The sequence below is a fragment of the Pipistrellus kuhlii genome, unplaced genomic scaffold, assembly GCF_014108245.1.
Source record: "Pipistrellus kuhlii isolate mPipKuh1 unplaced genomic scaffold, mPipKuh1.p scaffold_m20_p_26, whole genome shotgun sequence".
Taxonomy (NCBI): domain Eukaryota; kingdom Metazoa; phylum Chordata; class Mammalia; order Chiroptera; family Vespertilionidae; genus Pipistrellus; species Pipistrellus kuhlii.
In genome coordinates this window covers 7,768,008-7,783,509 of record NW_023425525.1, presented here as the reverse complement: position 1 = coordinate 7,783,509, position 15,502 = coordinate 7,768,008, and the positions used below count along the sequence as shown (strand labels likewise).

The following is a 15,502-nucleotide window of genomic DNA, read 5'->3' as shown; positions in this document are numbered from 1 at the left end:
TTTAAAAATTAATATATGCACCCCTATGTTCATTACCAAGATTTGGAAGCAACCCAAGTGCCTATGAATAGACAAGGGGAGCCCAGCCAGTGTTGCTCAGTTGCTTGAGTGTTGACCCATAAACCAAGAGGTCATCAGTTCAATTCCTACTCAGGGCACATAATCTGGTTGATTACCAGTAGGGGGCATGCAGGAGACAGCCAATCAATGATTCTCTGTCATCATTGATGTTTCTAACTCCTTTCTTCTTTCTCTAAAAATCAATTTAAAAAAAATTTTTTTAATAAGTTTTTATTGTTCATATTATTACAAATGTTCCTTTCCCCCCACCCACCATTGCTCTCCTCCACCAGGTTCCCATCCCACCCTCTGCCCTTTCCCCTCTCCCCATTGTCCTCATCCATAGGTGCACAGTTTATGTTCAGTCTCTTCCCACGCCCCCCTCTCCCCTTTACCCCAAGAATCGTCAGTTCACTCCCCTTCCATACCTCTGATTCTATTATATTCAACAGTTAATATTGTTCATCAGATTTTTTTAATTTCCTTGGTTTTTAGATTCACTTGTTGATAGTTATGTATTTGTTGTTCATAATTTTTATCTTTGTTTACTTTCTCTTCTGAAAGAACCCCCTTCAGCAATTCATATAATTCTGGTTTGGTGGTGATGAACTCCTTTAGCTTTTTTTTATTAGTGAAGCTCTTTATCTGGCCTTCGATTCTGAGTGATAGCTTTGCTGGGTAGATTATTTTTGGCTGTAGGTTCTTGCTATTCATCACCTTGAATATTTCTTGCCATTCCCTTCTGGCCTGCATGGTTTCTGTTGAGAAGTCAGCTGACAATCGTATAGGTGCCCCTTTGTAGGTTACTACCTTCTTTGCTCTTGCTTCTTTTAATATTCTCTCTTTGTCTTTTGCTCTTGGAATTTTAATAATGATGTGTCTCGGTGTGGTCCTCTTTGGATTCCTTTTGTTTGGAGTTCTGTGCGCTTCCTGGACTTGTAAGTCTAATTCTTTCACCAGGTAGGGGAAGTTTTCTGTCACTATTTCTTTCAGTATGTTTTCCATATCTTGCTCTCTCTCATCTTCTGGGACCCCCATAATTCTGATGTTGGTTCGCTTGAAGTTGTCCCAGAGGTTTCTTACATTATCTTCAATTTTCTGGATTCTCTTGCCTTCTAGCTTCTGTGGAGGAGTGTCTTCTGGCTCTTTATGTTCCAAATCTTTGACTTGGTTCTTGCGATCTTCCCTTCTGTTTTTAGGACTCAGTAAAATATTTTTTATTTCAGACAATGTATTCTTTATTTCTTGTTGATCCCTTATCATTTCTTGTTGACTCCTTATTAATTCTAGTTGATCTCTTTTCATATCCTCGTAGCCCTTATCCATCTTTTCTAAGAAATTCTTGAAAAAACTTATAAGCGTAGATTTGAACTCTATATCCAGACGCTTTTTGTCCTCCATTTCTTTCGTTTGTGATCTATTTTGTTGTCGCATTTCCCAGTTACAGATGGGACGGGGTTTCAGGGTGGAGCCTGCAGGTTTGGCTTCTGTCAGCCCCGCTCTATGCGGGTCCTTCAGTGCTCGCTGCTGCCGGCGCCTCTGAGAGAAAGGTGCCCTCGATTTTCGCCTGCTGCCAAACAGTCTATGCTCTCCCCCAATGAGCCCGGTATTGGGGTTCAGTTCAGTTGGAAATGGAGTTGGAGGTGGCGTTCAGAGCAGTCTGGAGCCCCAGTCTCCTTCCCGTCAGGGCAATCTCGCGGCACAGCCGACCGTCCCTTCTCTGCGCAGTGTGCGCGCCTCCGGGACCTCCTTTCGCCTCTCCCCGGGGTTCCGCCTTACAGCCCGGCTCCCTATGGCTGAGCCTGAGTCCCCGGGGTCTGCCCCAGAACCGGGGTTCAGAGCAGTTGGGGGCCCAGCACAGTCGGAGCTTTTCTCTCCTTTCCGCTCAGGAACGCCCGCCAGGCACTCGGCCTCCCTCCTCTCCGGCTCCGTCCTCTCCGCGCGCCACGTCTCCGTACCTTGGGCTTTTCCTGCTCCTCCGCGCCTCCTTCTGGTTTTCTCCTTGCTTCTCGCTGTAGAATTTCCAGTTAGTCAACCTTCCTGTAGTTCTGGGCAATGTCCGTTTTATATTTTATTGAAATTGTTGTGTGCGGCTGCGGCTAGGTGTTCACCTGGGCGCAGCCATCTTGGATCCTCTCGGGTGTAACCCTTTTAAAGAGATCTACTCTCTATACTTAACCAAAGTCCCAGTAACAGAAATTCGCGAGGACCTGGGACCTTTGTTTAAAAGAGATTAGTCTGGCTGTGAAAGAAAAGGGTCCGAATAAAAATAGGAAACAAAGCCTGAGTCTTGCCTTTCAAGTCCTGCTGGCATCCCAGGTGATAGGAGACTGAGCAGCACATGAGAAGTAGGAAGAGTTCTGGAGGCTGGTCAGCAGTTTTATGAGTCAGCATATTGTTTAAACCTCTCTCCGAGAATAAAGACACAGTCACTTTTCTTGTAGAGATTTTTAAAAATGTCAAATCAGTAAAACAAAGTATAAAGGTTTGTTATCTGTGGATCTTGAGAGTACCGAGAGATTTATTATTCTCTGTTGGAAGCATTCCATAATAAAACATATGATAAAGGAATCAACATAACAGGAACAAGGAAAACCACCCAAATGCATGTTTGGGGGTGGGGGAGGGTTTATAAAGGATGCTTGCTCTGCCTCTGCAATGGTCAGAACGTGAGACATTCGATTCCAAGTTAGTTAGTATTTTTAAAATAACATCTGTCTTCAAAATATGGATTAAGATGTTGAATTTGGTGACACTGTGACAAACGTTAATAGAAATCAACTCCCAGGAAACCGGAAAGCCATCCAATATCAACCTCGTGCTGACAATTCATCATCTTTCATAAGACGCATTGCGAAGAGCTGAGTACTGACCTCCCCAGAACAAATGATCCTCTTGGGACGAGGGGCCTCTTGCTGTAGCTGGTACACTGCCAGAAACAACAACAAAAACGTTAATTATAATTCGAAAATGGTAACACATCCCAGCATGCCTTCAGAGAGTTCCACCTAAGTACATCTCCAAAATGGCAAATATCTCAAACACAAAAACAGAGGAGACAGGCCCATTTTTTTCTTTTTTAAAGACTGAATAAAGTCAGGTCATTTATATGGAAATTAGTCACTGGGAATGTAAACTGGCAAAATTGATTTTTTTTATTCTTATAAGGCCAATTTAGTTTCCTAATTGTTACCGGCATTGTTCATTTCATGGCTTTCTTGGAAGACTAGATAACCACTGAAATTCTTGCGACTGTTGCAAAGATGAAATTCTACTTGCGAGCATGTCAGTAGTCAGATCCTGTAATAATAGGTTTCCTGAATTGAAATGCCCGCAGCTCCTGACATACCAGGGAAAGACTGGCCTTAGGAAGGAGTGTCATTCTCTGAAATGCTACAGGGATGGACAAAGACACACTGCCGTGACTGAATGGAACCCCAGCACATGCTTTCACCAGTTTTGTTTCTGCCCCGCCTATCACCACGGCTTCTCATCTGTTGGACTATTTCCCACCCATTGTCATTCCTTTTCCTTGGGCTCTTTCATATCTTAAATAATAATAACGCTCCTATATCCTGTTTTAACGACAGACTTCCAGGCGTGGGCATGGAGGAAAGCGGGTAATTAAATAGAAAAGGACAATTTATCAGACGGTTCTTTGGGATTCCTTTCAGGCTGTAACAAATGCATTTCTGCTGTGCAGCCAGCCTGGTTACTTCCCCGAGAGGGAAGCTGCCCGGTGCAGGTTCCACTTCCCTGAACACAGAGCTTGAAAACAAACATAGCTGCTGTTATCTTCGGAATCTTGAGAGGGAAGAATTTTAGTTTTAGGTGGAATAAATCTTTGAAAAGTTAAAAACTCAATCATGTAAAGCCTAGAAAATGTACTAACATATGCAGAAACCCCCAATTTATTCTTAGGTCTAAAAATAATATTTAATTGAAGGGCAGATGGTTATGAGAAAACAGGGATAGCACTGATGGGATGTATGTTGTAATTATGGCTCCCCAGTGCCGTCAGCTCAACGGTTACTTTCTTGCCTAATTAAGTGTAGACTACCCAACTTCAGCACAGAGCGGGACCTATCTAACCCTCTTAGAGATGCTTAATGTGCCCCATTTCTAAGCTTAAGTTGTCCCTTACGAATGGAGATGCTTGTGTCACTTTGGTACCCACGTATGGAGACAGAGTCAGAGGTGACTTCTTGGCCAAGAGGAAACACGAGGAGGAATTGACCGAAGACACAGAACTAATAGTGGACATGCCACTACTGTCCCATCAGGGTCCATGCTCTCCTTAAATCAGGAGAGAGGCTCCTTGATGCCTCTTGAACCAGCCCCGACACTGGCTAGCTGCTTGTTAGGGGCCTGCTGCTATTAGTGAGTGCAATGAGAACTGGAGGCCAGTTCCTGCAACCACAGAGTTCCTGATCCAGAGAGTCCTTACCCCCTTCTTTCCCCACTGCCAATGCCTCAGTTACGTGGTCGTATGTGGCTGGAATGGCTGTGTGGACACCATTTTTAATGCCTCCCTTGGAGGTGACCAAGGAAATACTTCTGTTACAAGGGAAGCATTTTTAGGTAAGTATGCCTTTGCAAGTCATATGAGAACACATATGAACATGTGTGATGGCCAGGAATCATAGTCAGCATTCCATGGAGGCTTAGCAGAGGAAGGGAGAAGAGACGAAAGCAACATTCTGAGTGCCTGTCATGTGTCAGTAACAATTTTTTATTAAATCTCCCTGGGAACTCAGAAAAAAGAACATGTATCACAGCCATTCTGTTTTAGTGACAAACAAGGGCAGAGAAATTAAATATTTATCCCAGAGCATCCAACTAGATGCATCCTTTAGATTCCAAATTGCTGGTTTGTTTTCATAGGCCCCAGGGCCTTTGCACGTGCTGTTTCTCCACCTGGATTGCTCTTTTCCCAAGATCCCACATGGCTCATCACTTTGCCTCCATTCAGGTCCTCCCTGGCTTGCCTGATTTGGGATGAATTTCCATCCTACCACTCTGCTCCCTTACACTGGTTTCTGTTTCCTCACAGCACTCGTCACCGCTAACACACTTGGTTTGCTTTGTGCCTTGTCTCCCTTGACTATAGTAAGCTCTTCGAGGGCAGGGACTTGACTCAGCACCTTGAACAGTACTTGGCACATAGAAGATGCTTAATGCATATCTGATGAATGAATGAACTGTGTCCGATGACTAACAGGTCACCATCCATGCCCTCAGGGACACTGACCCAGTGAGGTGGGTGTACGTGGAAAAATGAGACAGGGTGGGCCAAGTATAATACTTCACTGAGGGTGAGGCTTGGAGCTCTCCGTGAAGGATTAGAAGGCAGAGAACAGAGAAGGGCTTACAGGTGGAGGAAAGAGCCCTGGGAGGGAAAGGGAATGATGTGCTGATTGGTCAGTGAGAGTCCAGTGTGTCTACTGCACCAGGTGAGCAGCTGTGTGAGGAGGTCACGTGGAACAGAGCCTTGCAGGTCATACTAAGGGCATGGGTGGCCTTCTCTCTACCATGGGGAGGGAAGTTGCAATGTGTTTTGAGTATGGAGGTGACATGAGCTGGTCTGTTTCTGAAGAATAACAATAAGAATAAGACTATTCAGAATAACCAAAGCTGCCATTTTCTGGATACCTACTATGTGCCAGACACCTTTATCCACATCTTCTCATTTAATTCTCCCAACAAGCTTCCGAGATAACTGTTATTCCCTTCTCACCGGTAATGCAGTAGAGATGCCAAGCTTTGAACATGTTCAAGTTCACACAGATGATATGAGGAAATCAAGATTTGAGGGCCAATTTCCAGATTTCAAGGTCTGCATTTTTTTTAGCCTAAGGCAGATAGTGGAGAGGTCCCAAGTGGGCTGATTGCGTTAGGATCTCCAGGGAGCTGCTATAAAAATACAGATTTCCAGAACCCATTGTCCCTGGCAATGCTCACTCTGCCAGTCTGGCACGGGGGCCCAAAATACTCTTGTGAAAGCCGTGCAGGAAACTCTGATGCACAGCCAGGAGGGGTGCCATCGCCCAGTGCCTCTCCGAGGACCGTGGAGGCAGCGGAGCAAGAGAGACAGTATTTTAGACGGAAACACAGGAGATGGTGGAAGTGTGAGTTAAGCTAACATGGGTGGGAAGGTGAGTTGATTACAGAGGAGGACTGACTAGGCTTGATTACAAACGGAATGACTGAGAGACTGAGATGCCGTTAACCATCACCCAGGATACGGCTGAAGGAACATTATAGTTCCTCTCCTGCGGCAATTTTGATAGGGCCCCTGTAAACCCTCAAGCCAGGGACACCACCTCTCCTTACTGGTCCCCAAGGAGCACACATCATTAACCAATCACCATGTCGCAGGGAGCTGGTCTCAGGACCTACAAGGTCTGCTCTGTGCTGTTCCAAGCAACAGAAATCATCAAACAGGCAAGAAGCCTGTTTGCCTTCTGGATTATGTGTCTCTATAAAAATAATGAGACGGCAACCAATGGCAATGGTGGCCATGTCAGATAATGGGAACCTGAAAGCTATCTTAGCTTCAAGGGAGGTCCCCAGTCCCCCATTTTCAAGGTTAGCTATAACACAACAAACATCTGAGAAGTCTCTGAGGAACATTTCATAAAACTGAAATGCCAAGTAGTTTTAAAGAGTCGTTTTTAGCATTTTCTTTGTTCAATAAATACATTTCACAAGCAAAATGCAATACTATATGTCACTTCTTGGGTCATTCTATGGGCTAAGGGACGATATAATGGAATTTGCTTCTATTGCAATATTCCAATTATGTGTCAGGCACTGCCCAGCCCTGGGCCCACTGCAGTATATGAGAGAATTTTCATATGGAACAAACTGTTTGGTAAACTTTGGGTAAGGGATGGTGACTGAGGAGTATAAAGGTGAAAAAGGGGTTTCCTGTCTGGCCAGTATGGCTCAGTGGTTGAGCATCAACCTATGAACTAGGACACATGTGTCAAACACAAGGCCCGCGGGCCAAATCCGTCCCACCAGGCCTTGCAATGTGGCCCGCACCGCGCTGTCATCACTGCACTCCGCTGTGTTTCCATCACAATGACAGTTTATGACTGTTCAGTAAACCATTCGGCCCGCGATTTAGGCTGGATTTTAGATTTTGGCCCCTTCTCTGATTGAGTTCGACACCCCTCAACTAGGAGGTCATGATTCAATTCCCAGGCAGGGCACATGCCCAGGCTGTGGGTTTCATCCCCAGCAGGAAGCGTTCAGGAAGGCAACCAATCAATGATTCTCTCTCATTATTGATTTTTCTACCCCTCTCTCCCTCTCCATTCATCTCTGAAATCACTAAAAAGATATTAAAAAAGAAAAAAAAAAAAAGGATTCTTATTCTCCAAAAAACCGAAAGCAGATTGAGAAATCCAGAGCTCACTGTGAAAATGTACTTTTTCTTCAATAAGAAAACTTGACTTACCCTCCTTGGGGAACTGAATCAACCGGTCCCTGTGAATGCCAAAGGACAGCTGCTGGCCTGGGTGGTGCTGAAGCCCAGTCCAGACCCACTGTCTCCTAAGTCTTAACAAGGACCTAAGAGATTCTGCAGGAATGTCCTCTAACCGCCACTTGTTTCTAAAGAAGGCTGTGGACCCAGGAGTTGATCCTGGTCCCTTGGTGTGACACTGAGCCCCTATCACCCTGCTCACTGCCCGTCTTCCTAGTTTTCATGGAAAAAGACTCCTGGGTGTGAGTAAAAGATGGTAGGTGCTTTAGATGTTTTCTTAGCTCAACCCCACCTCCAGCCTACAGTGTGGCCTCCTGGCCAACAGAATGCCCGGTCTTAATGGGGATGGAGCCCCTGTCTTGTCTAGTGGCATGGCAAAAAGCCTGAGGAGGCTGTGTCCACTGGAAACTGGGTAGTAATGTGCTCAAGACCCCTGTGGGGGCTGATACATGGCAGATTCCTCCCCTTCTCCACTCTTCTGATTCTGATATCTGAGGCAGGGCTGAGGAAACATGATTATAAATCTGCTCCCCAGGCAAGTCTGATGCAGGTGGGGTGTGGACCAGGGTTCTGAGGTTCCAAATTCCTTGTCAGGAAAACAGGCCCACTTGTGGCTGCTTGACCCGCTGCCCAGGAGGCTGTCCTCTGAGAGCTGTCGGCCACCGCATCTGCCGCTTAATTGGCACTTGGTCTTTTAAGAAAGAAAATCTTTCAAAGTATACCCAGGGTGGCTGGCTTTTTAACTTACCTGATTAAGGCATAGAGTTCATACCATTCTGGCTGAGAAGCTTAGAATATGTGTGTGTGTTTTTTGTTTTGTTTTTGTTTTTTTGTTTGTTTGTGGTTTTTTTTTTTTGCCAATTTGAAGATAGCTTTTCTTTTTGAGAATTGAAAACAATAGCTTTCTTCTCAGTTACTTCATTAACATTTTGGGGTTTGGTCTTGAGAACAAAAAACTAGCTGAAGATACATGACACTTTGGGACAAGATTATTCTTACGGAAACAGCCCAGCGATACCATCTGCTTCTAAGAAAGGGAGTAGAGGAGGCAGGAACTTAAGGGACATCATGTGACATCCTGGCAAGACCCAATCTTATCCATACTTGTGGCCTCACAGCTCTAAGTCCACTGTCTGGCTTAAGGCAAAGAGTTAATGTGCACTTGGTGAAAGAATGAATGGTGTATGAATGAATAATGAACAATCTACTCTATTTAAAGTATTGAGAGCTGACTTCTAAGGTCCCTTACTCTCCTAAATGTCTAAGTCAGACAATTGTGGTTGTCTTCCCAGCATCTGTTTCCATCTTCCCTGTTTCAACAATACTTCAAATTTTCCAGTCACGTGGAAATACAGGACTGATCACTCCCTGAGTTAGCTTGGTTTAGGGCACATGGCATATCCCCGCTCTGACTGCAGTGATGGAGTCAGGACTGGTGAGCAGTCAATCAGGGCTGAGACTCGATTCTAACACTTTGCTTGAAGTGTCTCTCTGACTGTTGCTCTTAAGTGAGCCTGGTTGCCCTGGTGCTGTTGGCCGCTCTCTGGGGATTACAAAAGGAGGCCTATGAGTTGTGGAGCCAAACGTAGGAGAGTGGAGCCAAGGAAGGAAGAGAGACACGCTGGTCCTGATAACGTCCTCGGAGTGATGAGAACATATCCTGCCTGAAGCTGGTTCCTCTGAACTTTTTGCTAAAGTCAATCAATGTGATTAAGTTCTGTTGCCTGAAACCTAGAGCATTGCAATTACCATGAAAAACAGCTTCTTAAAGTGGATCATTATGAAGTAGACTAATTTTCTCCTAGGAAAAAATATCGTGATTGGGGCTAATGCTTCATAATAAGAATCTGATGTCAAATAAGTCAATGTTATGACCCAAAGCAGGTGATGGATAAAAGCAAAGATATACTACATCATTCTAGAATCACTGCAAGTCATCAACTTTTAAATCAGGTCCTATCATATGGCAAAGATGTACTGAATCCAGTAAATATATGGGAGATTTCAAAGTACCAAATAACAACCTGAGTTTAAAAATATATATATGTGCAATGAAAAAAAATGTGAACTCTATATAAAAAATATGCTAATGATTTAACACTGGTGTTTAAAGTTAATCTCTCAAATGATGGTTTGTGCACATTTTAAAGAGAAAGGTTTGGTGTTTCCTGAGGTTCAGAATGTGCTTGCTACTAGATTATTTAAAACAAAAACAAATTTCATATTCTGATAGGTTTGTTGAACTTTCAGATCAGAAAAATGTTATAGTTTTAGCATATTTGGAGATTTAAAAGTATCTCATGTAGTTCTACCAGGCCCTCAGATTCCTTCCTCTATTTATCCTTCAAGACTCACATGCAAATTTGGCCTCTTCTATAAAGTCTGCTCTATGCACAGGAGGTAGAGAGTAGTATATTATTATGAAAATCCATTTGCATTTTAAGTGGTTTACATATGTCTCCCTTACTAGACTGTAAATTGGAGTTAAGTATTTTATTCATTGTTGTTCCTAACACTTATTGTGACATTCAGAGGTGCTCACTGCATGTTGCTGAAAAGGCCAAATGAGTGGATTCTAATCTTGGGAGTAAGATGGAGTAGCATGAGTTTGGGAATATTTCAGGTTAGTTAATAAGCAGTCCAACACTTGAACTCAAACAATTCATGGATCCAGGACAAATAAAAGAGAGTTCTTTCTCAGCGGTGCTCTGTAGGCCTTTGGTCAATGAGTTTTGATGACTGGATGGCACAGCTAATGGCATACTCTCTCGATTTTGGAATTTCAAATCACTAGACTCCTTCAATTAGAGCCTGGATGACTAATAGTGGGATGGAATAAAGAGGAACTTCTTATATGTCATTAGCTTTATATTAAATGGCCTCAACCATCTCTTCTGCATCTAAAGTTTTATGATTCTAGAGCAAATAAAAACTTAATTTGGTTAGATCCAAAAATCAAAGTTAAAAAACACTAAGGTAAAAGTTGATATTGTGAACATGCCATTATGAATGCCTCTTCTAGCTTTCTTAGGACATAGAGTTTTTAAAGAGCTAAATTCGGTGGTCCAAGGTCTCTTAGCAAAAGGTGAAATGAAATTGAGCCAATGCTGCGTTTTCACTTCAGTAAAGTTCTCTGCAGTGGCATTCACTCAACAAATGTCTATTGGGTAGTTAATGTGTAAAAGCAGTGCACAGAGCACGGTAAGTCATGGAACATCCAATACCTCTCGCAACAGATATTTTGTTGATTTATTGTCAGAGCACTTCACACTCCATTAGGGGACAAACAAAAACATCCAATTATTAAGTCATTAGCACTAGCTTTTAAAAGAGAAGATCAGAATGCAGAACAGTAGGTTGGAAGGGCCCTTTGAGACCCAGCACAAGCCCTTTATTTCACAGATGGAAGAACAGGCTCATGTAATAACAAATGAGATGCCTGTATATATGCTGACATGAAAAGATAAAGATGAGATATTTGTTAAGTGAAACAAGCAAGTTGAAGGAGATCCATTTTGACAAAAGGAAGCAACAGCAGCAAAAATGCATTAATATTGGGCATGTTTCAAATACACTTGGAAGGATATGCCTTTCAAAACAGAGAGGGTCAGCTACTGGAAAGAGGAATAGAATATGGGGAGAGAGTGGTTTATGGGTTATGGGAAATTTTTACTCTTAGCTCTATGTATTTCTATAATGTCTTTGCCTGTTCTGTGGCTTTGTATTGCTTTTGTAACATATATACATAAGTATTACATACATGGGTATCTTGTGTGTGTACTACTATATACTAGTACTAGTATATATATTTATTTATATATATATGCACTTCTGCGTAAGATTTTAAAAAGAAAGAAAGAAAAGTATTGGAAACTAATGGGCTGTGGGTTGCACTCTGAATGCCACGCCAAGGCTTTTGGTAAAACCTTTGCCACATTCCAGAACCTCCCTGAGCTGTTCCTTGTATGAACGAAATCGGGATAGTAATAGTGCTGATTGCTTAGGGCTTCGGGGAGAACTTGAGAGTTCAGGCACGTAGCTAGCGCAGCAGCTGACCCACGGCAGGTCTTTGTGGGCAATAGAAACAGTGGCAACGTCAATAACAATAGCAATAATTATGTTTTATTGCTGTCTGGAAGCAGGGCCTGGACAAGAACCTGTGTTCCTGGCTCTCCGCACTCCTTCCTCTCTGACGGGGGACGCACTTAGCCGGGTAGGTGATATTCAGGAGACAAGGAGCTTCTAGTGATGATAACTGTCTGCCTTCACGAAGGAAAGCTGCACAGTGACCAATGATCAGACAATGATCTCTTTCTAAGGAATCACCCTTAGTGACCCAACGTTATTCTTTGCTTTCTGTTAATCTGTTTGTGGTAAATGTCACAGGATTTTATAGCCACAAGATACTGGCCAAGAACATAATTCAAGGAACTCAACATTTACCCTTGCTGACCAAATGTGGAAGGAAAAAAAAAAAAAAAGAAAAAAAAGAAAAGAAAGAAAGAAAGCTCTACATCAGAGGCATCTTTTTCTAATTAGGATCCCTGAGTGGGTCATAGGCAGTGGTCCTTGGGGCTCCCAGCCAGGGGAGAGTGCTTTTCCAGACCTCTCTGACCAATCTCTCTCCCTAATGGAAAGACAAAGGGTTTCCAGGCCCTGAGACGGGGCTGCTTGTTGCACTAAATCAATGGCCGGAATGGCTGTCCAGGCAGGCCTGCTGCAGGCGTCTGGGGAGATTCCCACTTCAGGTACTCACAGTAAGATTTCCATATCGGAGGCTGGTATTCTTCAGCATCTAGAGTAAAAAGAAAGACAAACATCCATCAGCCTGACCATCCAACTGTCAACACACATATCTTCTTTGGAGGAACAACAGTGTGTCAGCAGCACTTGCACTGCGTCTTGGGGCCCCTCCACTCATTTCTGGACAGTCCCAGGCATGAGGAACGGAGTGTGCATGGCAACCTCAGGGACCCAACACACGTTCCTTCAGATCACTTACCATGGCAGAATCAATTACTTAACCATTTTCATAGAGCCCAGTACACCCAAAAGGATTTTTAAAGCAATTAAGTTGATTGTACCCTCTAGTCACCCTTTCAAACAGTATTTACTTAACTTGGCATAATAAACATATAATTTATCTCACAGTTTCCATTCAGACCTTTAGCCCATTTATTAAAACTTGAGGGAAGACGCAAAGTGGCAAGCATGTTAAATATTAAATCTGGGAGGCTGGGTGACTCAACCAACTCCGAAAAGATTGGGTTTGACAGTGGAGACACTGATGATTCAATTGGAATCGCATTATCTCCTTGAACTGACTCCAAAATGTGACATAGGAAATTTCTAGAAAACCTCTCTGCCATCAGAAGTGTCAGAACGAAAGAGTTAGAACAAAATGGAGAGGATGAAATTGTTATTCACCAGCTTGAAAAACAGACAATGGAAGAAAATCTGCTTGTTCAGTTGACTCAACAGTCCCAGTGCTGACAGCTGAATTTATAATTCTGACAGAATTATTAGTGCTCCCAGCTCCCAGCAAAGGCCATGGTAAAACACACTCCAGCTTAAACAGCCAGAGGAAACTTCTTTCCCCCAAATCAGACTGTTGAGCTGAGCTGGGGAAACCTGCAGAGTTCTCTCATTCACACCTTTAAGGTAGGACGCTCTGCCTTTGTCATCCCACCCTCCCACGGCATTGCACAGACACCCTTATGCTGTCCTTGTCCTTGTGCCACTGTCACATACTAGTTCGGTGCAAAGGAATAGAACCCTTCTAACCTCAGGCATAAGATAGTTTGAGAATTTTTTCCCCCTGCTGAGAAACAAATAAGTTACTTATAAATAAAACCTAACTCAAGAGTGATGAACGTTCCCCAATCCTACTCAATTACACATGGGTATCTTCAATTAAATTCTTCCACAATTACTATCTTGCTCTCTGGGACTCATCCTATCACAGAAGCAACTAAATGCCTCCAAAGGTAATTTCATTAAAATAAATCTCTACTGTTAGGCCTGCACTGCCAGAAATTTTCAAATAGAGAATCAGCCATTCACACACACACACACACACACACACACACACACACACACAGACATCAAATGACATAGGAATGTAAATCCCCAAGATATAATTTACCCAAAGCTGCAATGTCTTGTTATTTTGGATGAGATTTATACCTTGAGGTAAGCTCAACCCCTGACGAAGAGTGGTCAAGAATGGTCAAAACCTAGACTGCAACTTTCTGCATTTTGAGGAATGGCCCCCCAAGTAAGAGGCAGTTCCTTATTCAGGCTTGAAAATACAGTTCAGATGCTCAACTCGGATTCCCTAAGGTCACCTCACCTAAAGTCATAGAATTAGATGACTGCCATTGCCCATTTCTGTGAAAAACTTAGACTTTTGCTTCATCTGAAACACTGACTCCAAACTTTCTAACTTTCCTTTAGACTGGCCCTCACATACACAATTGATCACTTTCCAGTTGCTCTTCGTTGGCAACATATCATAGAGGTGAAGAAAGCCACCTATAGAGACAGGAGAACATAACGCTCCCTTGCTTAAAACTTTCCAGTGTCTTCCTTCTGCATCTGCAATAAAGCACAAACACCACACTGTGGCCTACAAGGCCCTGTGCCATCTGGGCTTGCTCCACCTCTTGACTCCATTGCAGACATGTCCCCATTTTTTACTTATCACCCAACCACTCTGCCCTTCTCTCTGTTCCTAGAACAAAAGCTCTCTGAATTCTGCCTTTGCTCTTATGGATCCTCCAGGTAAAATGCTCTCCAGCAAGTCTTTGCATGGTTGATGGGCTCCATTGTGGAGGGCTTAGCTCAGATGTCACCTTCAGGGGTGGCAGGGGCCTTTCCTGTCATTTTATGTAAAGTATCGCCCCCACCCCTACCCCACTCCCAGACTCTCCTTGTCATAGCACATCACTGACTGAAATTACTTATTTGTTGACTTGTTATTGCTGGTCTCATCCCACTATTAAACTTCATATAAGCAGGGATTTTGCCTCCTTCCTTTGTGCACAACTAGCCCTTAGGTACCTGGCATATACCAGACATTCAACACGTGTGTATTAAAGTAAATGAATAAGCTTTCAGGGTTCAAATCTTACCTCTGAAAACTAACTTGGAGCAGGTTACTTAGCTCCTTTTAAGACTCTCCCAATACTCATCGTTATAAAACAGAAAAAAATAAAAGTACTTACGGCATAACCTATGCCTTAGGGTTATTGTGGGAATTAAGTGAGATCATCTACATAAAGTTTTTGGGACAGTACCTGGCAATTAGCAAGTTCTCAATGAAGTGCCATGAATGTTGTCATTGTTACATCACCCCGTGCTGGCTCTTGCCAGGTGAGCTCATGCTCTTGTCCTCTCTCCCTTGACTGCAGCCCATGACCATCTCTCTTCTTGCCTACAGGTCTGGAGCCTATAATTAAGTTCCAGTGCTGTTGTCATGGAAGGTTTTTCTTTACCATAAAAGAATTCACAGTGGGAGGCCATTTGTCATGCATCAGTGGAGAAACTATAATTACCTTGGTCTTGAAGGCACGTTTCCCAAACCACTAAAGTGCACTGTTTGGAGGCCTTGGTCCAGGGACCAGGCACGAAGTATTTTTATTTTTTTTTAAAATAAATTTTATTTATTTATTTTTCTTTTACATTTTTTTAAATTAAATTATTATCTGTGCACATATTCTAACATTGTCCTCCCCCCCCCCCCCACATACATACCCTCCCTCCCCAGAGTTTTGTGTCCATTGGTTGTACTTATATGTATGTATACAAGTCCTTCGGTTGATCTATTATCTCCCCCAGATCTCCCTCCCCTCCCCGCTGTTATCTGACAGTCTGCTTGTTGTTTTACTGTCTCTATATCTGTCTTTTGGTTCATCAGTTTATAATGTTCTTTATTTTTAATACCTTGAA

At 43.2% G+C, this 15,502-nt stretch overlaps 1 protein-coding gene across 1 annotated transcript in view; it reads right to left on the bottom strand.

The window, feature by feature from the left end:
* The window catches only part of CHN2 (chimerin 2), a 209,822-nt gene that overhangs the window by 73,080 nt on the left and 121,240 nt on the right, over window positions 1–15,502 (bottom strand). Inside the window, exons 2-3 of the mRNA XM_036453889.2 lie at window positions 12,309–12,347; window positions 2,934–2,989 (exon numbers count right to left, since the gene is read on the bottom strand). Of these exons, the coding sequence (XP_036309782.1) occupies window positions 2,934–2,989; window positions 12,309–12,347 (95 nt within the window). The remainder of the gene's footprint in view (window positions 1–2,933; window positions 2,990–12,308; window positions 12,348–15,502) is intronic.